Genomic DNA, 25,327 nt, shown 5'->3' with positions numbered 1-25,327 from the left:
AATATGAAATGTCTAAATAATCCAGTTTCTAAAATCCAAATTTGCAGTTTATTCCTCTTCCAATCTGCCAAAATACTACAAAGCAGCATGCACTTTAGCTGCTTCTTGGAAATGAAAAATTAGCCCCAAGTCAGGAAATTGAGTATAGTAGGAATTTCTCCAGAGGATTACTTGGGGAAATAAATTTTTTTCTATACATATATATGTTGCTAAATACAGGGGGAAAAGTCTGTGGTATTATAGATTTCAGAGAAGAAACACAATGTCAAGTTTGCAAATGCAGTAATTAAAGAGATGCTAAAAATATACATTAGGCAATATTTAGAGACATACCAGTAGAGGAATTGCTTGTGTTAGGTCTGGCCTGTGATCTTGTGTTGTCAGTTGTAGCAGTACTAGATGTTTGAGAGGACTGAGCGAAATGTCCTGAAGTAGTGGAGTATGTGTTCTCACTTGCTAGGGTGTGAGGTGGAGTGGCTTAGCTGGACCAAGGAGCTGTTGGCCTCCGCGGTCTTTGTTCTCCAGCCCCTGCTGAGGATCTGGGAACAAGATCGAGAATCTAGGGAAAATACATGGTCTTTGGATTACTCTCCATTTTGAGTAAGCTGTGACACTGAAATAAATGTTGAATTTCTCAAAGAGTAGTATAGGCAAGTCCATGAGAAGCATGAATATTCGGTTCAGTGTTTTAATGCACAGGGTACTGTTTTATGGCATGCTAATTTATTTACAAAGTGCAAGGTTCAAAAGTCTCAGATTGAGGTGTAAGGTTTTGGAATTTAAGGGCAAGAAAAGCAAGTCTAAATGTTGTGACATTAAATGCAGAAGGTTGTGGCACTAGAAAAGAACATTATTTTTATGTCATTGAAAGGATTTTCACAAACATTTCTCAGATTTGATTTTGAGAGCTGCATAAACTTTTTAGTACTGGGAAAGGCCTCTGTCCTCTGTGGGCTGCTCCGGTGCTATCTCTACTCGTGTTTGGGGTAGGCTTAGTCAAAATAGTCAGTGTAGGCATGCTGTTAAATATTGCTGAAGTAGGCAAGCACAGTCAGACCTCCAGGGATCAGTGCAGTATGCAAGGCTAGGAGCTCAAAAACAGCCAGCTGGTGACATAACTAAAAGCCCTCCACTTCAAGGCTTGAGACTGGGATTCGTAGTGTCTCTTTTCAAGGAAATTCCTGGGTTAAAGCGCTCAACCCTTCCCCTCATAATATGTGGTGTGTCCTCATCTTAAAGCGAATAAAAACTTCCAAACAGGTGCTCTCAGCCTTCTGCAAATGTAAAACCACTTCTGAATAAGTGTGAAAAATCTTCCCAATTCAAAGATAGTTCCTGTATGCCTTGCCGGAGAGGTGACATATGTCCACAGCTGGGACGCATGCCCCAGACTGGTCTGCACGCTGGCGTTGGTTGCTTGCAGGCTTCATCGCCAGTGGCCTGGCTCTCTGGGAATAACTGATTGGTATATCTCTGAGTGTAAACCTGTCATGACATAATTCTGTGTTAACTCTGCGCTAGAAGAGTGCACTGGAGCCGATCTGTTGATACTTTGTACTGGTAGTTGTCAGAAATCCTGAATGATTGAAAGATAAACCTGAGCACCATACTCTTGCATTATATATTGGATGCTTAAGTATCATTAATATTTTAGCTCCTGAAATGATACAAATGGATGAAATTGGAGCAGGTCTGGTTGCATATCACACCAGTGATGCCTTCATCCTGGGTTCCTGCTGAGCCTGATGGTGAGATTATGTTCGTGTAGCAATTGCAGAGCCCTTACTGAGAGCACCTGGATTTTAGTAATGGACGAATCTGACCTGACTATGAATAACCATGATCTGACCACAGTGTCTCCGAGGCCGAGTATAGGTAATCCTGATTTCAGGCCACATTGGACAACTTGGGGATACAAGACTTCTTGTTTTTGTGTCTGGTCTTTTGGCACTCTGTGTCGGGTTAGCTGCATCCAGCTGAAGACTGCTACTTTGTCATGTTTTGGTACTATACACGTTGCAATAACAAAATTATACTGAGAGAGTTTTCTGTCTTACCTTGAATCTTTGAGAGCTCTATGGCTTCCATCAACAGCTGTGTCAAAACTAATAGCAGTGGTGCTAAATGTTAGCTGCCCTCTCACTTTGCTGTCATATTCTCTGTGTGAAATGCCAACTATTTAAATTTCGTGTAGCTAAGGTTTGGTGACCGTTCTGGCATTTTGGATAGGAATTTGTTGTTAATGCTATCTTTTTTCAGCTTTTAAAGTGATAGAGTACAGGACTCCTTCAGTTGTTTGCACCTCCTAAAAAAACCCAAAACCTTAGGGATTAGAGTATTTCTAAATAGCAGTGGTTGGAATAAAGGTAGACTTCCATCTTCAGCTGTCTGTCACCAAAGGAGTCGGGAGACGGTTTTTGGTGGAGGTGGAGGATCCATAAGCTTCTCAGAACAGGGAAGAGGTCCATGGTAAGTTGAGGAACACAACTTCAGTGCTCAGGCAACAACATGCGCTGTGGGTCAAATGCAGGGCATGAGCCATAGCCTTTCCTTCTGAGACACTTGAAATAGGGATCAGATGTCAAAAAGCAGAACTGCACCACCTTTTTTTTTTTTTTTTTAATGTTGAGACCAAAGAGAGGTAGAAGCGTAGAACACTATTTTTCTTGACAGTAACAAGATAGTAAAGGTAGAAGATGACTAGTCGTGCTTTTATGCCTCGTTTTGTAGGCTAATGTTTATGAAAAATGCCCCCCTCGTTCTCTGAAGCATATGGACTGGTTTTACCACCTTCCTATGTTTTTGTTGTTGTTGTTTAATTCTTTAAGTGAGAAGTGAGAAATGAGCATGTTGAATCAATGTGGATTCACTCAAATTTCATGAGTTCTGCTCTGACGTACCGATAGAAACTGGGGGAGGAGGAATCTGTGTTCCATAAGCTCAGCTCCTGTACGTCTCTGGTTCGGCAATCTTTGAGACTGATTGAAAACATGTTTCTGTTTGGTGCTAAAAAGAGCAAAGGATTTTAAGTATTAGAGAGTGGGGTAAAAGAGCTGATACCAAAAGACCTTGCAGAGATACAGTCATTAAAAAACAAAATCTGTTCAGACATTTGGACTGCATATCTGACTCCTCTTGCTCTTGAACACGGAGGTTTGCATTTCCTGTAGAAAAAGATTGTGTGGGTTTTTTTTCCCCATTGTGTATTTTTATTTGTTCAAAAATGGATTTGGAAAAGCATTTTAAATTGTGAGCTTTATATCTATCTGCTCTTTAAAAAGAAAAAGTGTCCCTATGTGTAATAATTACTGTACTTTGCATAGTTAATAAAAGTCTACTTAAAATAATGGGGGAATAGCACTTATATTAAATTCCCTGGGTCATTTGACTTAACAGTTGCATTTGGTGGGCAGTGGCAAGTATAGTTCTGTCGATGATGAGAATCAGCAAGCTGTTTAAACATAATGGATTTCAAAAGTCCATCATAAATAGATCTGTTTTATTACTGTCATCCAGGTAAGAGAAAGTGCCGTAGTAATTTCTCTAGAGATGTCATACTTTATAGTATAATTGAGTGTAACTATACTGCTTGTCCCTTGAGACTGGTGTTATTTGCAAGTCTACAGCTGTGTTACATCCAGCCTTATGATAAAGGGAGGATAAAACAGAAAATAATTTTTTCCTCTGTAGATCCTTGCCTCTGGTTCTCACAAGTTGCTGTTTGCTAGCTGCAAGCAGACAGGTTTTGCATCTCGGTGGCGTTTTGCTCTTTGTAAGCGCTCAGCTTAAAAGTTATATGGCTATTTTTCTGTGCTGTTGCAGAGGAAATGTAATATATCCTGATGCTGGGATTGAGCAAAGGAGTATGCTGTATACCTTCATTGAACTTGCATGAGCTAGAGCGTATGGCTGCTTTTACTAAGGAGGCATAGCAAGTGTTCCTGATTAGGGCATAGTGGCCCCTGTGAGCCTTGTTTCATTTGTAAAGTGGATTTTAAAGACAGGAGGGATTCTGCCACTGTGTATGTTTCTGTGAGTACCTCATCCTGTATTGTTAATGTGGAGATAGAGCAGACTGCAATGAAAAACAAAAATGATGGAAAAAATGGGATCAATTTATGTGGCAAAAATGGCTGTTTAATTGGATTTCGTAGCAAGGTTGGGCTTTTCTACTGATCAAGATGTCACTAGGGTGTATTACAGTATTGTTCCACCATATGTGCTCTGGTGCAAATGCTTGAAAAACATGCAAGACTGCTCCTGGAAAAGGCACCCAAAAAACTGCTTCAGTAAAATATTCAGGAAAAGTCATAGCGTCTGCATCTTTTTCACAGCATGGTTAGAGGAGATCCCCAGGCAAATTTAATCAGAGTTTCTGTTTCTAAAATGCATTTTATTAACCCCACATTTTGTGTTCAACCTATACATTGATAGAGTCAGTTTTGTTTTTACATATTCAGAAATGCTGCTAAAAAACTAGCTATTTTCCATGATGCTCATGGCTGCATTCATTACCAAATAAAATGTTAAAAGTCTTTCCATTTGTAGCATCTCAAAGATAATATGTAAACCACATTAGATCCAATGCAGAGGAATATGGGAACCAGCCTAATAAAACACCAGGTTATTTTGTATTTTATTAACTGCCCCTTTCCTTCAGTTTGCATAATAGTGAGTTAGATTTACATTTGTTAAGACGGCCGTGCATTACTCTTACTAGAAGACATGTCAAACTTCCCATTGCCAGTACTGTAGCATGATAAAGTAACCTCTCATGATACTGATGAAGATTTTGTTCACACTTGCTGGTTTCATGCAACGTCTTTTTTTCCAGATGGATACCCTATTGTAAAATGATTTCCTGCTTTAGGCTCTGCTTTGTGTAGCTCTACGCTATGCCATCTTTCTATGAACTGGATAAACTGCCTATTAAATTTAATTACAGCCTGAATGACTGCACATCTTGATCTTATTTTTCCTCCAATGTACTGTATTTCACCAAGGTCCTTGAGGATGAAATAAAATAAATCTGAAGGATGCATAATCCAGTAGCCGAAAGAAATGTTTCAAAGGGCATTACAATGACTGTTAACCCATTAGTTTTGGACCATTTTGAAGGCAATTCTTTAGGTTTAGGATTATACAGACATTTTCTCCTATCTTTTCTTCTGCCATTAAAAAAAAAAAGAGAAGCTGATTTTAAGGAGTTCCCAGAATAGCAATTCAAATAGAAATGAAGTAAGTTTTTTATCTCTTAAAAAGAAGGCATGTGCGCACCCTCAAACTGATCATCATGATTAGCATTGATTTGTCACAATAATGGCCTAATGTAAATCTTATAGGCTTGCTTCTCTACTCTGTTGCAAGCAGAGATGGACGTCAGGCTGGTGACTCCCTTGGGACCAGCCACAGCCTTCACATCATGCCTGTCCCTGGGCCAGACACTGGAGACAGATCGTCTGTAGCCACTCCGGGCTTATCCCATGCCCCATGTCCTCTCTCCTGCCTCTTCCTTCCTGTGAACTGCAGGAGGCTGTTGGTATCAGAGGTGAGAAGCTACTTCTGTATGGCTTCCTGCTCATGGAGAATTCCTTTGCACATAAGGGATTTTCCTTTAGCTGAATTAGGGCCCCTTTGTACCACTCATTCAATAAAAAGTGTCCCTGGTGCTGAATCTAGCCCTGCGTCTGAAAGAGGCCCAGGTGGCTGAGGTGACAGTGGGATGTCACCATAGCTCATCACCATGCCACCGCTGCTTCCCTGCTGGAAGTCCCAGCTGAGGAGAGGAGGAGGAGTATGTGCGTGAGAGAAAGAGACCCAAAGCAGTCCCCACTGGATGACTCCTTTGGAGATCTCCAGCTATTTCCAAGGAGGTAGATGTCCTCACCATCAGCAATGGCAGGGGCAAAGTTATTAGAGATGTTTCCCCCAAGAAAGTGTGACCCAAGTAAATTGAACGCTTACCCCGGCATCTGTCTGTCATGTCTGTTAGGTTTTTGGGTTGAGACTCCCCATTTAACTTCAAAGTAAATTTAAATATACTTAACATTTTGACTTTAACTAAAAACAAGGCATCTAATCACATGGGCTTCCTCTGCAGTCAGGGGAGGAAGCTGCTGTTCGAGGGGGTTTCTGCTATCTGTCTTAGGTATCTATCTGGAGTGGGTGGGCTTTTTTCTGGAGACGCCTCTTTCTCTCTTGAGTAGCCATCAGATTAGATGTGGAAGTGAAAGAAATTCTGCCTTGGGTTTCCTGTGGTTGCAGCTCAGCACATTTTGCAAATTAGAAATCATCATGTTTTTTCAGGTAGAGTTTGTCTCACAATGAGCAGCTATTCCTATGCAGAGGGGAATGCCAGGCAGCTGAAGGCTGCTGTGATGCCCAGGAAACCTGGTGACCCATGAAATAAATCCAGTGGCAGGGGACTGTCTCCCTGGCTGCATTGCAAACAGCATTGATTAAATGTTGGCAAAGTGGGGATGTGCTGCGTGCCTCCATTTTTGTTGGACTGATGTTCTCAAATAGATCACAGTTACTTTTGAATCAGCTGGTTCTTGGCTGACATGCACTTCATTTTTAACTTGTTTTAAGGGTTAAGCGGCTATTTTTAATGTAAAAAACATGAATCACAATCACAGTCAGATATGACTCTATATCCTGAAAAATTACAGGTTTTTGGATTAAGATATGTGAGTATATGGAAACAATCACTGAAAGATATAGATAGAATGTCTTTGTAACACATCAAACAATAGGGGACATGTTGGAGGTACCATCAAATGAGCATACAGCGTTCATCATTGTACATGGTGTTTTTCATTATGTTGTGTAAAGCAATTCTCTTTAACTCATGGGAGACTGTAGCTTGAGAAAGCTGTAAAACCCTTGCAGAGCCACAGAGCAGATAAATTAAGTAGAACTAATTTGCTAAGACCTTAAGTATGTGAAACTGTGTTCCAAATATTGTGCTGCTTTTTCCAGATGAGGACCCAATATTCATGTTCCACTGTTCATTTTATTTTCTGGGGTACAACTGTAAATTGTCTCTCTCAATGCACTTATTATATAATGGCAAGGAAGAATAATGATAGTGGCATTTGAAAATGTTTAAGTTCATTTGTATTCCTTGTACAGATGGCCTCTGCAATCATAAGTAACAGAAATATCCAAGGAATTTTCAGGCAATTGATCCAAGTTTAAAAACAGCATCATCCCAGCAGCAAACTGCAGAAAATGCCTGGAATGTTAATAGAAAGTACTTATAGAAGGAATACTATGTTGTTGTTTCTTTGCCTTGAAAATCATTTATTGAAAGGAAGATTGTTGATTTATGGTGCCTTCGTTTTCTTTCCAGAACTCTAGTGCAGACCATCGGGTTCGACTGGATCTTGGGCTTTGGGACAAATTCAGTGAACTTGCAACAAAGTGCATTATTAAAATAGTGGAATTTGCAAAACGATTGCCAGGCTTTACAAGTTTGACCATTGCAGACCAGATAACTCTACTTAAAGCAGCCTGCCTGGATATACTGGTATGTATCTTTAACGTCACTGTTATGTTATTAATGAATTTTATATTACACTGTTACTGAGTACTAATGAGAGAGAGGATGAAATTCCGCACCAGATTTACGATTGCAAAACTAAACTTATTGGATAGTAAGTTATGATCAAGAGTGGACTCTAGCCCTTGTCTACAAATATGTGTTATATAGGATGACTGTACTTTTCAAGATATGCGATAAGTCTTCATGGTTAGTGGATTTCAGTATGGTTGCAAGAAGGGCACATTTTGATATTCTGGTACTAAATGAAATATATGCAATTTTGGAAAATTTTCCCTATCATTAACACTGAAGAGAGATGTGATTCCCTTTCATTCTTCTTTCTCCTCCTCTTCCTCCTCTCTACAAAATATAATGCAGCCAGGGCTCTGTATAAAGGATATCTAGAAAGACAGTCCCCTGTGTAGTATTTTAGGAATGCTCTGTACCTCTGGTTGTGAGGTAGTTCAAAGAACAAGATCTAAATTTTCCAAGTGAGCCTTTTCCAAGTTGTAATGGTGGAACCAGATGCGCCTAGAGGTGCAGGTGCAGATGCAAAGCCTTCGGTACACAGGATTACCAACTTTCAGGAGTGGTACAGGTATTTGTAGAAATGGACTCAAAAGTGTACATCATATAAATTTTAACAAAGTGTCATTTAATTTTAAATATACCAGGGTATACTCTACAGCGGGGAAGTACGTAGATTGGTTTGAAATTGTTCTCCAGACTTTGCTGCTGCATCCGTCAGGGCAAGATACTTACCCTGCCTTTGTCTCTGGCTGTTTCTGTCAAACAGGGGTAGCGTGCAGACCTTCAGAGGAGCCCTCGGGGAACTAATCATTTCTTTACAAATGCCTAAGAGGTCTTCAGGTTTTTAATGCCAAATATGCTCTTTATTATTGACCATTACAATGACTTTCAGAAGAATTGTTAGTATTTTAAACAGAAGCTGCACTTGGAAATGTTTCTTTCTGAGCACAAATGTTCTGGTCTTTATTGAACCAAGTGACTTTTCTGTGTGGGCCAAGGAACTCTTTGTAGGATGGCTACTCTATATATATATTTTGGCATCAGACAGCATTTTAAACTAGAGAATTTGAAGTTAAAGTAATTAATCTTGGAAATTCTAAAAATGCCTTGCTTCAAACGGCATCATATTGAGGAGGACATTAACTGCTCTGACCTTTTCTTCTTGGTGTGTCAAAAGCTGTTTTGAAGAAACTCATCTAGAGGACATTGATGTAGGAGAAAAAGGGGGTGGGAGAGAGGGTGGGACATTATTCTTTGGCCCATAGGAGGAAGTTGAGCTTGCCCTGCAGTTCTCAATCTTCGCCTCTCGTTGTCCCCTTCTTGCGGGCGCTCATTCGCTGTCTCCTCGTATTCGCTCGTAGGCTGTCTCCTCCCTGCTGCGTGTGGGCTCTCCACCAGACGGAGCCATTTATCACCCATCGCATGCCTGTCGTTGGTAGCTCTGCTACGATAAGACACAGTTAAGGAGTTCCTACACCAAAAGACGTACAGTAATATATAAAGAGTGGCGTTGTCTCAAGTGTGTTCTGCCAGATGTATGGGAAAAGAACTGTTTTGCATTTGCGAGGCTGGAGTAACAAATGGTTAATATATAAACCACCCCAAAAGGAGGGGAGAGGGAGAGAAGAGGTGTGGGCATGGCAAGAAATTTGTGCACCCAAACTCATTACACCTAAAACTTAAGCCCTCGAGCTGCCGCCCCCTCTTTGGGGCTGTCATTTCCCAGCTCGGAAGCTGCTGGACAAAATCATACCATAATTCTGTAACTGGTTCAGCTCCAAATGCAACTCCTCTTCGTTAGTGAGTAATGGGAGTTACCTCCAAGAGCGCATGCGCTGTCTCTGTTTTAGGGGCTCCCTGACGGCTTTGCTTGTTGTTTGTATCACCGAAACCAGCTGGAAGTTATTGAGTGTTTAGGGGTAGCATTTCAGCTGGCTTTTTATCTGAAGTGTTTAGAGATAAAGGTACTTTCTAGCCTTTGTTCAGGGTGACTAAATGAAAGCTTAGTTGCGAGATTCAAAAGAGTATTAATAATGAGACAAGTGGTGAATGGTGAATTTATTTCAACTCCCTAAATATCTGATGGATAGAAAGGGAAGAGCTGAGATTTTTTTCAAAACCAGGAGCAGATAGGACATGGTTGTTATGAATAGTGCTAACTTTTCCGTGCAACATTTATACAAGCTTTATGTGACTATTTTATGTGCTGCTTAAAAAGAAAAAGGGATAATTACCACAACCGCAGTAACATGGAGCACGTGCAGTGTCTGTGAAATGCCCATAGCCATTAAACCCACATCACCTGCACATAATCTGAATTGGAATGCACTTCTGTATTTAAGCTAAATTTCAGTACTTTTAGTGGTGTGTTAATAGTGCCTGTTTTTCCCCCGGCAACGCACTTCTCCTAATTATGTGGCACATTTCAAATGCTTTACTCTGTTGTGCATTTACGTGCAGAGGGAACGCTGCTGCCCCTCCCGCGGTGCATGCACAGCCCCCGTGGTGTCCGGGTCCCGAGCACGCGGCGCCTGGTTTGCCGGCGTTTGAGGACTTTGTTTCTAGCAGCGGTTTAGTTGCTGCTGTGCACCACTGCCCACTCCCTGCCCGGCCGGGTGCGATGCTGGCGCTCCCGCAGCCGTCCCACCGGCACGGCCCCGGCTCCCTGCCTGCCTGCTCCAGAGCTGCTGCGAGTCCAAAGCAGTGATAAACCCCAGCAGGGGCTCCGCATGCTCTGCTTGGTTGGTTCTTGCAGCTTGAGATGCTTAAAACCCCTCATACTCAAACGAAGGAAATGTGCCAAGGACTTAAAAAAACTCTTGGATGTGGGTCAAAGACTTGTTTTATATACAAACAAACACAAGCTCTGGAAGGGAAATAACATCAAACCTCATAAGATAGTCAAAGACGCCAGTTGAGGATGGCGGAATTTATATTTGCTCTGGAGCCAAAAGTTTTGGGGATAAATGTTACTAAAATTCAGTCAGTAACCCTTGTAAAAGTGATCGCTTCTGTCTGCTTGTACGCAGATGCTGCAGTAGGAGAGCATGTGCAAAATCATCTCATTTTGGCAAAATGAATGTGAAGAGTCCACAAAGTTAGTCTTTTGGAAATCTGGTGATTAAAAAGCTAAGACATTCTTGAGCACTGATCCTTAAAAATGTTATTTTCACTTTTTGTTGTAAAACCCTGCACATTTGTGGATGCAGAATAACCTGTACTGATGGGATGTTCCAGCATTGTGGAGGTTTGTTCCTGTGCTGCTGCACTCTGGGAGGTCACCTGCATTGGTCCCGCACCTTGCTAAGGCAGCTAAAGTGTAAAAACAGGATTTCTCTAAGAAAGCCCAGGTTGTGTTAATAAATCTGTTTACAACAGATAATTTTATGATTGATGGAATGTAGCTTTCTGGATGTTTTTGTTTTGTGCAACACATAGGGTTTTTATTTTGCTATTTGGAATTGACTCATGGGAGCTCCAAATCCTTTAAGATATAAATATTCTTTAAAACAAAGGGTCCTTTAATCATGGTAAGAACCTTATTTATGGCTGCAAGTGGCATTTAAGAGCAGAGTGACAACTAAAATACTTGGCTTAGTTCCAAAACCTAAACTTTACTGAGGACATTAGGAGGATGTCTTCTAGACCGTGATTGAGTTTAAAATGGAGAGAGATACAGTGATTTCTTATTTTGAAGTGCTGACATTTCCCATATGTTCTGCAGTGAATATGAGCTCAAGATCAACTTCACTTTGACGCTGGAAGTTTGCCCAAGAAAAGTTTAGCAGCGAATCAGCAATATCCATGGCATTTTACAGATCTTGATGAAGGGCACAAATTAAAAAAACATTTTAAACGATCTGTCTCATAATTTAATAACAGTGTGTTGTGGGATAATGTAGAAGGAATGTAGGAGAAACCTGAGACCTGATTGCTCCAGTCAACTTTAGTGCATTGCAGAAAACACATATTTGAGCTTCAGCTGTGCCAGTGTCCCATCTGAGCCACTGCAGGCTTGTCCAATAAAAGACTTGAGCAGAATTTAGGTACAAAAGCCTCACGTCTGCCTTTTGTTCAAAAAAAACAAAAAAACCAAAAAAACTCAATTGCTGTCTGTGCCTGAAACTAGCTAAATTCCACAGGCCCTTTATATTTTAATCATAGATTTTGCAAGGCCCCTGGAAATCTGTTTCTGTGCATGCTCGCTGTTGCCCTGGGCTAAGGCACCTAGCCCCAAATTCCTTGATCTACGAGTGGGTCCGACTGAGTCCTTTGGTAGAGTGGTTGGAGGAAACCTCCATCTGCCGGGGAAGTCCTTGCAGCCCTGTCTGAGGCTGCCAGGCCCTGGGCAGAGAGGGCGTTGTGGTCTCAGCCCTCTGCTTGGGTTGCAGTGGCTGCTGCATGTGACCACATGCCCGCTGTAGGCAGGCTCAGCCTCCAGGTTGCTCTGGATAACTGCTCTGAGGTGCCCGACTCCCTCCAAGGGCAGGAGGTTTTGCACCTACCCTATGGTTGTAAATCCTGCCATGAGGGAAGTGAAGGTGTCTAAAGTTGGGCATTGCAGCGTTTGCATCCTTTATTCAGACTTGCCCTTCGGTAGCAGTGTCACTCAAAAGCCTCTCTCAGTGATTTGTCCTTAAGGAGGAATCGCATCTGCCACCCCAACCTGGGCAGCTGCCGGTGTCTGCGCTGGCAGCTGCAGTCAGGATTAGGGAGTCACCACTGTGGTGCCTGGTTTAGCTCCAAGTCCTGCTCAGCTCATTTTGTTGGGTTGGGAGTCCTGAGGGTGTGGAGGAACACTTGTTGCTAAGGGTTAGCAATTAAAATAGCGCTGGAATAAAAAGCCTACATTTCTCCCCAGTTGAGCTAATCGTCTGGGAAAATCATTTCAACTTAAAGTGCAGAAGTACAGAGCTTTGTTCCTCCAGGAGTTGGACACCTGGTCTTCACAGGCTACACACGTACACTGGAAGGCAGCTACTGTACTTGCAGGCTTCATACCAATGATGTCTTGCGTGCCATCAGAGAAGTAGACCAAGTAGCTTTTGAGTTTCTCAATAAATATGCAGTTTTCAAACGATGTTTTTCTTGAAAACAACAAACTCTACATGCTTCCTTTTCTTTCTCTACAATCTGTTCCTCCAAGGGGGCTCTAAGTTTGTTCAGGTTTGTTATTGAGTAGGTTGGTCTGTAGTCTTTATCATACCTTTTAAAGACTTAAAAGGATAATCAACAGTGAGCTTTGGGGGAGACAACTGCCAGGAGTCCTAAGTGTAGAAAATGGTAAACATGCTCTCTGATTTATTGAGAGGGTACCATGTTTTGTAATGTTAATTTCTGCTAATAATCTTGAGATACACTTTAGCTATTACACAAGAACTTTGGACTTACCAGAAGCCTTTTAAGATTACTTATATTAGAGGGAATTTGTGTTCAGTGAAGAATTTGAGTGCCGTGCATTTGTATTTGAGCCTATCTATCTTGGTCATTCATTAAAATAATTTTAAGAGTTCATTTTAATTCAGAGGACAAGGGAAAAATGTAGAAAATGTCCATCCAACCACATAAAGCCTTAGTGCTTTAATGTATATCCACAATATGTGATAAGATTATTACTGAGATAGAAAAGCTTCCCTGTAGGTCTCTTAAATGCCATGCCCTCCTCATTCGCCTCCCTGTTTGTTTGGAACAGTGTTGCCAGGCAAAGATGAAAGTGGAAGAACCAACCCCAGGTTGGTCAGCTGCCAAGTTTGGGGGCCTTCTGACCAAGAGCTTCTGGAGCTGTGGAAATAATTAAAATTCTCCCTGTACTTATATTTGTGTAAATCTTTTTTGTTGAATCTTTAAAAAAAATAAGTAAGCTGGCTGTATAGGAAATAAATACAATCAAGCCACGAGAAAATATGGCTACAGTCTTAGCCCAGCTAATCAGCTATACTTTTGGAAGATTTCTTTTTTTGATTTTAGTTTAGGGATAAGCCTTCTCCCTCCTCTGATTATTTTAAATGTTAAGCACTGATATATTAACACAAATCAGTCAACAGGATGGCTGTCTCTTTTATTTGATTCTTATACCACTGTTCATTAATACCAGCTGTATAAATGAGCATGTGCTGTAGAGTGTTTCTAATGGAACATATCCTGGGATGGTTGTTCAGAGAAGTGAAAGAATTTGCTCCTCTCTTCACAAATGCCTACTGCTACACCTCTGCTAGGATTGCACTCTTTACGCTGAAGTTACCCCAGCAGCATTTAGTAACAAAATGCAGTGCATTCTCAGGGTTTTATTCAAGTGTTTTGCATTCCTCTGTGTCCATTTTAAGGGTATGAATCCCCATCTTCCTTTGGAGTGTCCATTTATCTGAGGGTCAGTACTGAATGGCTGCATTCATATGTGTAAACTTGCCAAAACCAGCGCTGCCTCATCTTGTAAAGGAGTTAATATCATCAGCAGGAGGAGACCCGTTGCACCAGGCAGTCAGGATATCCACCATCATGATCGCTGCACCGGGCTTGGGGTGGGGGGAGCCTTGAGGAAGTCTGGCCACCAACTGGCTGGTGAGGAGGTTCGAACTTACAGTGCTGGGAAATAACAATAATAGTGGAAGAAGGAGAAAAAGTTGTGCAAACTCCTCAGACTGCTGGCAGCCCCGAGTGTTCAAAGTTTGATAATCAGTGCAGAAGCAAGCTTCCCAGCTGGCAAGAGAAGCACTTTGTGGAGACCAACTGCAGCAGCAGTTGGAGAACTTTGCATTGCTGGTCATGCTGTGCCAGCTTGACTAGGTCAGCAGTATTCCCTCAAAACCTGTGATTTTGCCCATGACAGAAGGTATTTGAGGGCAAGAAATGTGAGAAAAGCAGGAATAATTGACTCCCAAGTCATCTTCCGTGTCACCCAAGAAAAAATAAGATAAGCAAGTGGCTTCATCATTAAAATCAAAGTGAAGAATCTTACTGGCTTGAAGTAGCACCTGGGTCAAGCCCGATGTATTTCTTAGTGAAGCAATCCTCATGTGTGGAGTCGTAAACGAGTAAAAATGTGTCAGGAGAGGGTAACTGAACCAGCATATTACTATGTCAGCATCGGATTTTTGACCAAAACTAACTATACAGTAGCCAGGCTCCTGTTGAGTGTTATCAAAACCAGTAGTGAAATAGTCTATTTTTTACTAGCAAAAAGTACTGCTATGCTGCAGCAGAACTACTGCTTTTGTGTTGCAACCTCCCTTCCAAGCTGCTCCTCTTAGCTCGAAGGAGTGCTGCAGCAGTCTGCTCGCACGCGGGACGTGCCATGGGACAGAGGAAGAACATTCCAGCATGCAATAATGGTTATTTAGTTGTTTGAAAAAATTACAACTGGGAATTGCCTTCTGTGACTTTTCTTCTTCTGCTTCTTTTCCATTTTGTTGTTTTTCCAACTAAATATTTGCTCCGTTGCTGCAACATAGTTGTGTTCATATAGTAGTATTTTCCTATATGCTACCACAGAAGAAATGAAGGAACCTCAAAACACAGGTTATGTTCTACCACTTTCACCAGTTTACAGCTATCTACACTCACTTGCACAAGGTACAGAGGAGATAATTTGTCCTTATCAAGACACAACTCAGAAGCACTGTCATGCAAAATTGATCCCCCAAATCAATTAAATATGTGTATGCTCTAAAAGGTGAGATGTTGTTATAATCATGCTGGGATCAGAGTGGCAGTACAGTAGCATTTCATAGTTAGGTGCATATAACATACTGATTATGGGGAGGTTTATGTGATTACTATGGTAATGTTAATGATTTATGCCTTTGGAATTGCAGAGAAGTTTTGATTATTTGATAATCAGGGAAAACATTTGGAAGTGACAGATTTCTGTTACAAAAAATACAGCAGAAATATATTGAAATTCACTATGATTATTTTTGTGTGCAATTTTTGTGCTACCAGAACTGAATGTACCAGAGTTTATGTCAGACTGTTTTGACATGAACATGTACTACAGTTGCACGGGTAATTTGCTGCATCAGGAAAATGCAGGAACTTTCATGGGATGAATTCTTCAGATTTCATTCTTTTATCCCCCCACAGATCCTTAGAATTTGCACGAGATACACACCAGAACAAGATACTATGACGTTTTCAGATGGCCTTACCCTAAACCGAACTCAGATGCACAATGCTGGATTTGGTCCACTAACTGACCTTGTGTTCACATTTGCCAATCAGCTCCTGCCTTTGGAAATGGATGATACAGAAACAGGTCTCCTTAGTGCCATCTGCTTAATCTGTGGAGGTATCATACAGCATGAATTTGGATGTGTTTGAAAAGGACAGACACATTAAGATCTTCATTTGTATTTTACTTGCTTTGCTTTCCTACACTAAACCATGTTATAAAAAGTATAGAAAGGACTTACTTACACTAAGGGTTTGTTTTCAACTGATGATGGTTATTGTTTTTATTACTGACAAGTTTTTTAATGAATCTGATCATTGGATCAGGCAAATGATCCTATTTTTTGCCTGATAAAGGCATATGGGATGCATCCTGCTGCATTTTTTGTAGAAGCAGTATATGGGTACCCCATATGAATGACCTTTGTTAGTAACTTTGGGGTTTTATGTAACTTTTACCCATAAATGTAACTGCATACATATCCGTATAGTTACATTTACACAGAAGTCATTGGTGATAACTTTCTTTAGGAAAAGTAGAGTTCTACTTTGAAAGTAATACAGTAGCACAGATGACATGATTTTGGGGGGTTGATTACAAAAAGTTGAAAGGGACGCTGTCAAGTAAAATCCTAGTTAATTTAAAAACAACAAAAACAGGAGCTTCAGTCTCTTCACTTGTTTCCAAACTTGTGTCCTCTTATGCTAGTCCAGAGTTTGCACAGAAAGAGAGAGAGAGAGAGAAAGAGAGAGAGAGAGAGAGATGAGCTTAAGAAACACACCTTCTTTACACCTTGTTGAAACACACCTTGTTGAAATACAAACTACACAAAAAAGCATGTTTTGCTTCATTTTCCTGTGCAATATTTTAGGCACTACTAGACAATAACTGGTTTAAAAACAAAAGTCAGTCTTTGTTGACAGTGTCCCTTCAGTACAAAATCATCCTGATTTTATGTGTCTCTAAATATAATCTATCAAAAGCAATGACAGGTTCTAAGATGTCTTTAATGTAAGCTATTGCTGGTGCGTCCTGTTTTATGGGTGACATTTGTTGTCACTCAAGTTAGCACTGCCACCTGCTGATATATGATGGTAATTCACTTTATCTTAGTATTGATACAAAATAAAATCAGCTGTAAAGTTTGTATACCTAAGTAGCCTATAAATGCTGTGTACAAAATTAGTTCTCGTTTATTATTTGCAGTAAGGTGTTTTCCCCTTTGAGAGTGAGGGACAAGAGCAAACTGATCATTTTGGACCACTCAAGTTACAAACCTTTCCAGTAACCAATAAAAAATGAATCCAAGTTTCATAAATGATGTTTTGGCTTCTTCCTGTGGAATACATGCCACAGAGTGTGGGTCTTAAATGGAGAAAATTAAGAGATTCTGATCAAGAAAACAGAGGAGCTTCTGTGATTTGGAGTTTGTAGAAAATATTTTAAATGATAATACTAGTGATATAATGCTTTTTTTTTACAGATCGCCAGGACCTTGAAGAACCAGTGAAAGTGGATAAACTCCAGGAACCATTGCTGGAAGCACTGAAAATTTATATCCGAAAGAGACGACCCAGCAAGCCTCATATGTTTCCAAAGATCTTAATGAAAATCACAGATCTTCGTAGTATCAGTGCAAAAGGTACAGTAACTCACAATGAATTCAGTAATGTTGTCAATGTTACATGTGAGAGCCAGCTGGCCTAGAGACTTGGCACTTTTTTTAAAAAAAAAAGTGTCTAAGAAAAAAAAAAAGGTCATCTTGGCCTTTTTCTTCCCTTCTTTTAAAACTGATGAAAAAAAAATATTTAACTCATGTTTAGATTGTTCTTCTTTAAACATACACTGTGATGCTACATGACCTAAGGCTTCGTTTTCCACTGTATAAGTGGGTTAGAAGATCATTAGCATGAACTCTTTGTTAGTAATTTTAAGACTAGATAAAACCCTAAATTAAATCTCTGTTAATGTTCATAATGGGGTGCATGTCAACTTGTATTTTGTGGTAGTAATGGCTTTCAAAACGAAAAGTCTGTTTACAGACAGCAGAAAAAATTTGTGCATCCAAAATATTCCTAAACTGTGGTCTGATGTACTAAAGATTTAGATTGGAAGTGACTTGATCCAGGATTTTGGAGACTTAGCACCTCTGATACAAACTAACTATGCTTTCACATGTATCAGGTTTTTCCTAATGTTTTGGTAGCGATTGATGGATTGATCATGTAAAAACAAATCCATTCCAAGCACACATCACATAAATTCTCTAATGCATAGGTAGTTGAATGCCCTCATTTCATTAGAAAGGATCCCTGTTAAGTGCTTTTTTCGATGCCTGTAGTCTGGGGGAGTACTCTGGCCATCTGTTCTAAAAAGCAGAAGTGTACAATCAGCAGCGTGTCAGGTCAGTAGAAACCTCCATGCACCCCCCAACCCACTCTATGCCGTGCCATGGCTTTAAAGATGAATGTGCTCTTTTGGTTTCCATACCATGGTATCTCTCCCAAGATAAGATTTTTGGACAATATGTCTAGATATTTCATACATGTTTACCTCCAGACTTCAAGGGAGCGGTGTCTGACTTACTTGTACCATTCTGAGTACAAAAGAGTCCAACTAAATGCCACAATTCTCTTTTTTTTCCAGTGGCTGATGCGGTTCCTCTCTCTGGCTACTGTTTGCTAGATCTGATAGATAAGCAAGCACATGAGCTATACAGACAGCTATATAGCTAATTTGATCTATGCTTTTGAAAAATTTGTTAGTTTCATTTGACATAGATTTTGAGAGGACTTCAGGAAAAAAAAGGTAGCAATTAAATCACTCAAATAATATACTTGTTTTAAATTAAAAAAATGTGTGCGAATGGATTCTTCTATTTTGACATGTGCGTTTATTTTCATTAATGTATTCTTGATATTTAAAGAGCAAGCAAAACATAGCTGATGGCTCTGTCCTCTGGAATGTTTTTACAATAGTTGGAATATTTTCTCTTTAATTCTGTTGGCTTTTCTTACCTTCTTTCACTTCTTAAAAGCACAGATACCTAACCAGTTAGACTCATATTTGGAGAAGATGGTCAGGACTCCTATGGGACATATTATATCAGATATTTGAACTCTGAGGTTTATGGCCATGAATTGCCTGAAGTTGTCTTGATTGATAGACAATTATTTTTTTTCCCAGCAAAAACAAACTATGTAATGCACATTCACGCTTCAGTGCGGCAAAGAATTTTTTACTATGTATCCTTACCATTTGAGGTTTAATTGCAAGCTCTTCCTGTCTCTTTATGGTCCTCCCCACTTTGCATCTGAATGTATCAATCTTAGCTTCAATCCTTTAAGTATATTATTTGTTTATAAGGGAATGTAACTACTGAAGTTGTATCAGTGTTACTGGTAACTAAATAAAATAGTTAAAGGCTTTCCAAGCCCTTAAAAAGATCTGCCTCACCTATTTAACACTAATTAGCCAGAATTTTTGCCATTCTTTGGCTACTTTACAGATCCAGTATATTAAAAAGCGTAAAGTACATTCCAATTTATAAACAAGTCTAAGTGATCAAAGTTAAATTTAACTTTTCATAATAATTTAATATTGTTTTGATTCCTTCTATAAAAAGAAACAGTTCATTTGGTTTACCTGTACTGTAACTTACCTGTACTGTCACAGTTACTGTGATCATAATTTTAAGTCCATTTGTTGAAGGGCATTCATCTAATCCCTTTTAATGACTGAAATAATAGTTCACTTGCATGATTTTGTGTGCAAGAACTTTAGAAGGAGAGATGTTTTTCCATTAAAATAATGATGTGCCCTGAAATTACTAGTGATGATGCTATAAAAAAAGCAGTTGTATGGGTTGTATTAATAAAAAGGACTTTTTTTTTCTTTTTAAAGGTGCAGAACGTGTCATTACATTGAAAATGGAAATTCCTGGATCCATGCCACCTCTTATTCAGGAAATGTTGGAGAATTCTGAAGGACATGAACCACTGACACCAACCTCAAATGGAAATACCGCAGAACACAGTCCTAGTATCTCACCTAGTTCAGTGGATAACAGCAGTGTCAGTCAATCCCCAATGGTGCAATAAGAAAGACATTTTCCAGCTACTTCAGACATTCCTAATACCTTATGTACAGGGATGAAAAGCAAGAAAAACATTTTTACTGCTGCTTAGTTTCTGGACTTAATATATATCTATATATGTGTATATATATATATAGATAAAAACTCAACAAGGACCAAGAAATTTTCATATGTATCGATATATACTCCTTCCTGTTTAAACTCTTAAAACTAGAAAATGCAAACTTTTGAAACTCTAAATCAGCCATTTCATGCAAAAAATAGTTAAGCTTCTGTTTTCTCCTCTGAACACTCAAGATTGCATGGTGACAAGACAGATCTCAGACTTTAAATTTTGGTTGCATTTCTGATGTCTTTGTACATACAAATGTATGGCTCTACTTTCTATACTGGATGTTTGGTGTTTTCCTTTTGTTTCTCATACCTAAAACGATCAAGACACCAAGCGTATGAAATGGACTACTGTACACATCTAGAAAAGAAAGTTTAAAGGATCATCTGATTTAGTTAATATGAAAACTTGTCTTTGATGCCCTCAATTTGCATCTCCTTCCTTGTAAAAAGTATACAAAAAGTCACTGCACTAGCAGAAAAGACATCAGTATCAACATTAACTGCCAGATCAGTTATTCAGATGTCATTTGTTCCACTGTTAATGTCACTTTAAAATTTAAGAAGTGTTTTATTACCTGGCTGGTGACCTAGCTACAGAATTAACTAACTATTCCATTTCTACAGTAACGATAGCCTCCAAGGCAAGAACACTTTTCAGTGTTACCACGTTTTTGTTTACTTGTTCACAAGCCATTAGGGAAACTTCATGGGATGATAACCAGCAGGCTCATTCACAGCTTTTGAACTGGTGAGTCTAGTGTATTTCCTTAAGATTCTGCTGCCAGGAATTAGTTGGGTTATCCGGCCTTCCAGGTGCTAAGGAATTACAGCTAGGACTTCCAGAAACACAAGGAGAGAATCTACCTTCTTGGCCTTGTTAAATCACCATAAAGCAGAGTGAAAACTGTGGTAGAATGGTTAACAGATTTAAAGTGTCAGTTTCTTAGGTTTCATTTAAAGCACTAGTGGATTTTTTTTTTATATATTCTAGCAAGTCTGTGATGTACTTTCACTGGCTCTGTTTGTACATTGAGATTGTTTAACAATGCTTTTTATGTTCATATACTGTTTACCTTTTTCCATGGAGTCTCCTGGCAAAGAATAAAATATATTTATTTTAAAAAAAAATGTGTAGAAGCAGTCCCTTCAGTCCAAATTTTCCACACACACAAGATGATACTTTTCCATTTTTTAATGTTTAAATTTCATTTCAAAAAGCAGGTTTGCTGTTTGCAACCATGACAATTAAAATGTGCTTTAGCACAGCTGTCTAGAACATCTCTACAAGCCAGTCAGACAAATACATGACATTTCAATGAGTAAAAAAGAGCATAAAACTGTAGGTGTAAGAACAAAATGTTAAAATGCCTACACACAATAATAAAAACCATCAATTACATTATCACATAAAATAAGTCAAATGTACAAAAGTTTGCGACAGAAGGGACAAAAGGACAACACAAGATATTTGTTGGAAAACATCTGTGTGCTCTTTGGGCACTTAATTAAACATATCAAAATCATCATCTTCATCAGATTCTGCAAAATATTTAACTTCTTTTCTAGCTCGACCTGTCCGTGGCTTTGGGGCAGTTTCAGAGGCAAAGCCTGACTGAAATATTTCCACATCAGAATCCTGGTCAAAAGCATTCTTCTTGGATTTCTGTAGAAAAGAAGAGACAAATAATTTGTGATTCTGTGTACATTTTGCATTTTGACATTCAGAATTGAAGCAAGCATTTCTCTAACATATCTAAACATACCTAAACCCCAGTTACTAGTTAAGCAAACTATAGTAAGAGCATGTACCTTTTTATTTAAAGTAACCCATTAGGTTCTTTTTTTTCAAAGATAAAAGAACATAGCAGGAACTGACCTTGCTTGGTGTTGATTTAGGTGTTTTCTTCCCAGGGTTGTATTCACCTTCATTTTCAGAGCTGGATGCTTTCCTCTTCTTTGCCCCTCTACCTTTTCCTGGGTGAGAGAATATGACTTAACTTTTTTTTTTTTTTTTTTTTAATAAAACTCAAATTGTTCAGTAGTCTGGTGAAATAACATTTTAGCATGTGTTAAAGTCAAAATTCAGTTTACAGCTCAAGGTTTTTCACAACAGAAGTAAAATTATACATTCTATTCTTACAATGTATTTAATTAATTCTCTCTTTTATGCTTCTTCTGAAGTTACCATTTACCCTTGCAAGTCACACTCTCAGTTCAAGACAGGGCCAACCATCATTAGATCAATGACTTCTAGACTTCTGAAGTATTACAAAGCCTGAGTCACTTTCTGTATTGATTACTAAATAGCAAAGATAAATTAATCCTATGTAAAGTAAACTTACTGTTAACCTCAACTATCAACACAGAGAAACCCTTTCCCTTTACAAGTCCCTCTGATTAAATCACTTGGTGTGCTGTGTTGCTTCTATCATTTTTTTCTGAGGACTTTCGCAGCTAAGAACTGGGATACCAATGAATTGTTTTAAAGAGCCAAAAAACCTGTGCTTATGAGAATTACCAACTACCAGAACTTTAGAGTCTTGTATAAACCTGAGATCAAAGAACAAAAATAAACATTATTTAACAGAACCGATGAACAAGAAAAAAGGGGTTGCAGTTATGAAATGCATTCCCAAAAGTTAAAGTCAGATAAAAAGTTCACAGCATTGTTGGTCAAGAAAAGTCAGTAAACTACTTCTGTCACAGAAAAACCTTGTTGCTGAGTAATTTACTAGTGATTCATCTACCAATAAATCAATGTGGTTCTAATTTTAGAAACTGTATTTCTGTTTCCTCATAAAAATGATCCTAAGCCCAATGATAAGCACCGCAGCAAAATTCTTACCTTTGGGTGCTGCAGTCTTCTTTGGAATGCCGAATTCTGAATCTGAGTCAGAGTTTACAGTTTCCACCTTCTTGGCCTTAGGAGCTCTTTTAGGTTTAGGGGGCACATCTAGTTTTGCTGTTGTAAGTTAGAGATACTAAATATGTTAAATTCACATATTGATTAGAAACATTAAATTTTATTATTACTTCAAATAAATACAGCATAAATGTCAGCTACTAAAATGAGATGAGAGGTTTCTGCACTTGGGGAAAACACATGCTTCAGCTTTTATGCTGAAACTGAGTGGAATAAGCAGGAGGTTTCCTTTGTCGAACTTTAATTTAGATATATCACTGCAGTCAGTGGTCAGTTCAGTGTTTTTAATTAATCACTTTCTTTTTGATCCTTTTGAGCACAAGACAGAGGTTACTGGTAACTAAAGTAGCAACAGAAGTTCTCCAAGCTGGATACTTCAAATATATGTTTAGATACATTAGAGTGTTTTACAGATACCACTTGTAACCTGTGACATTTCTGCTTTCAAAGTAGTATAATTGCAGGACAACCTTCCCCATGATTAGTGTAGGAGTTTAAGGCACAGTATATTTGTGTCATTTTCTGTCAATCTCAATGAAAAGTAACTTTAGAAGAAGCTCTAAGGACAGGAAGGAGAGGTATCTGTGGATATCTTAAAGAATTTCAATTATTGCTATGCAACTAGCCTTGCCATCTTTAAGAGACCATCATCAGTATGTTCACACAATGGGTGACAAGGGATAAGGTGTTCTATATGCTGAAAGATGTCAGTCTTTTACAGAAACCTCAGATAGATACACTACAGGTCTACACTCTATCAATCAGTCCTTAATATCTCAAAGATGATGATAAGCTTGTAAAAATGCTCCAGATACCATGAATGTGGACATTTGTGAGAACTCAAGCTTCTGTTTACAGTAGCACTAAGAAAATGTGTTCACATAACAAGAAAGAGCCTCCACAAGCTTTCTGGCTATAATGCCTTAAGCTACTACTCACTGGAGAGTCACTGTGCAAAGACAGTTATGACCTTCAATCTTCTGTGACTGAGAATACCTGTTGGGCAGTCCAAGGATTGGACCGTGACAATCTAAAAAAGCAAAGCCTTCTTCAGCATCAAGGATGAGAAAAAAATCCAAAGACTGTAAACCTCTTAATTGTTATCTAGTGGCTAAAGTAATACAGAGACAGAGTCTGTGGCTTCCAGAACATGCATCTCTCTCTGTACTAACAATAGTGGGATTCTGAACCACTATCTTAGATTTTATACCTGATGCCTGCACAACTGGGAAGGATCTCTTAACAGCAGCTAGACTGAATTCAGCTCAGCCAAGCTCTACACTAGGTATGATATGAAATGCCAGTCTGCAGTGGAGTCAGTAATACACAGGCTCTCAGAAGCTCCACAAGTTTTTTGGTGCAAAGTTCAAGAATGACATCAGCCCTGCAGCTGATTCCATGGGTACCGCTCACTGCTAGAATCTGAGCAGCAGGGCTATTCAAGGTGAGCAGCTGCTAATGATCAAGGAGAACGAGACTGCTTCTCAGATTTCTCTTAGGCTGACAATGAGGCGCTAGAGCCACAGACCTCTGGAATAAGTGCATGGAAGGCAAGCTCAGCAGTCTCTTAATCCTCAGTAGAGAACACCAGAGGCCAAGAGATTTCAGCTCAAATTGATCAAAGCTTGAAAAGAAGCTGAACTCTTATCTTTTCCTTTATTTCTTCTCATTTGGAAGGGAATGTGGTTGTATAGATACCAAGGCAGAACAAATAGTTCTTCAATTTCAGCATCCTATCCTTACAAATGCAAGCTCTGAAGTCACAGAAAATCAAACACTTGTCTGGAACAATTGCTTCAGCCATACAATAGTCATTCCCAGTGTGAGGGTCAGTAGATGCAATATGGCAGTACCAGAAAACTGGTTTTGAAGGGGCCACTGATATAGGACATGAAGATGGAATTAGAATCAAGGAGACTTGTAAAAGGATACCAAATCATCAATAACCAAGCCTGTTAGGTTACCACTGCATTGTCAAATAAACTGTGATCATGAAGAACTTTGTCTGATCTGGGCAAAGGACAGGAGATGAAATACTGTTGAATGCAATCCATTTTATAGTTTCATGCACTGAGAGGGAGAAAAGAGCGGGAGCGTGCCCCTGAGGCTACTCTGGAGGCAAAAGTTTAAATTGTCTTGCTTGAAAGAGAATCTGTTTATACCTATGCTGTGAGTGTAACGGTTAATCAGCACTCAGAACACAGCTGTGTTTTAATGTTTCAAAGTTATGCTAATGAAAATTCAACACCTACAGGCCTTCAAAAAACAGAGAGAAAGAGAGCGAGAGACTGAGCAAGAGAAAGTGAGCACAAGAGAGCAAGAAAGAGTGAAGGAGAGTGAGAAAGAGTGAGAGCGCCAAAAGAGCAAGCAAAAGAGTGTTAGCAAGAAAGAGAGGTAGCAAGAAAGACTGAGTATTAAATTGTTGCATCTGTGCCTAGATACTGCATACAC

At 39.3% G+C, this 25,327-nt stretch overlaps 2 protein-coding genes across 10 annotated transcripts in view; one reads left to right on the top strand and one right to left on the bottom strand.

Annotated features, from left to right (window-relative positions):
- Nucleotides 1-21,483, top strand: part of RARB (retinoic acid receptor beta) — a 337,815-nt gene extending 316,332 nt beyond the window's left edge. For all 7 annotated transcript variants that reach the window (XM_067291499.1, XM_067291498.1, XM_067291497.1 and 4 more), the window contains 4 exons: nucleotides 7,355-7,531; nucleotides 15,656-15,860; nucleotides 17,227-17,385; nucleotides 19,647-21,483. In XM_067291499.1, coding sequence (XP_067147600.1) covers nucleotides 7,355-7,531; nucleotides 15,656-15,860; nucleotides 17,227-17,385; nucleotides 19,647-19,843 — 738 coding nt within the window. In that variant the 3' untranslated portion in view covers nucleotides 19,844-21,483. The remainder of the gene's footprint in view (nucleotides 1-7,354; nucleotides 7,532-15,655; nucleotides 15,861-17,226; nucleotides 17,386-19,646) is intronic.
- Nucleotides 21,131-25,327, bottom strand: part of TOP2B (DNA topoisomerase II beta) — a 76,946-nt gene continuing 72,749 nt past the window's right edge. For all 3 annotated transcript variants that reach the window (XM_067291496.1, XM_067291494.1, XM_067291495.1), the window contains 3 exons: nucleotides 22,799-22,915; nucleotides 21,830-21,927; nucleotides 21,131-21,616 (listed from right to left, as the gene is read on the bottom strand). In XM_067291496.1, the coding sequence (XP_067147597.1) occupies nucleotides 21,455-21,616; nucleotides 21,830-21,927; nucleotides 22,799-22,915 (377 nt within the window). In that variant the 3' untranslated portion in view covers nucleotides 21,131-21,454. The remainder of the gene's footprint in view (nucleotides 21,617-21,829; nucleotides 21,928-22,798; nucleotides 22,916-25,327) is intronic.

This window comes from Apteryx mantelli, chromosome 2, assembly GCF_036417845.1.
Source record: "Apteryx mantelli isolate bAptMan1 chromosome 2, bAptMan1.hap1, whole genome shotgun sequence".
Taxonomy (NCBI): domain Eukaryota; kingdom Metazoa; phylum Chordata; class Aves; order Apterygiformes; family Apterygidae; genus Apteryx; species Apteryx mantelli.
The sequence above is the reverse complement of the archived record's forward strand: the minus strand, read 5'-3'. Positions and strand labels throughout refer to the sequence as shown.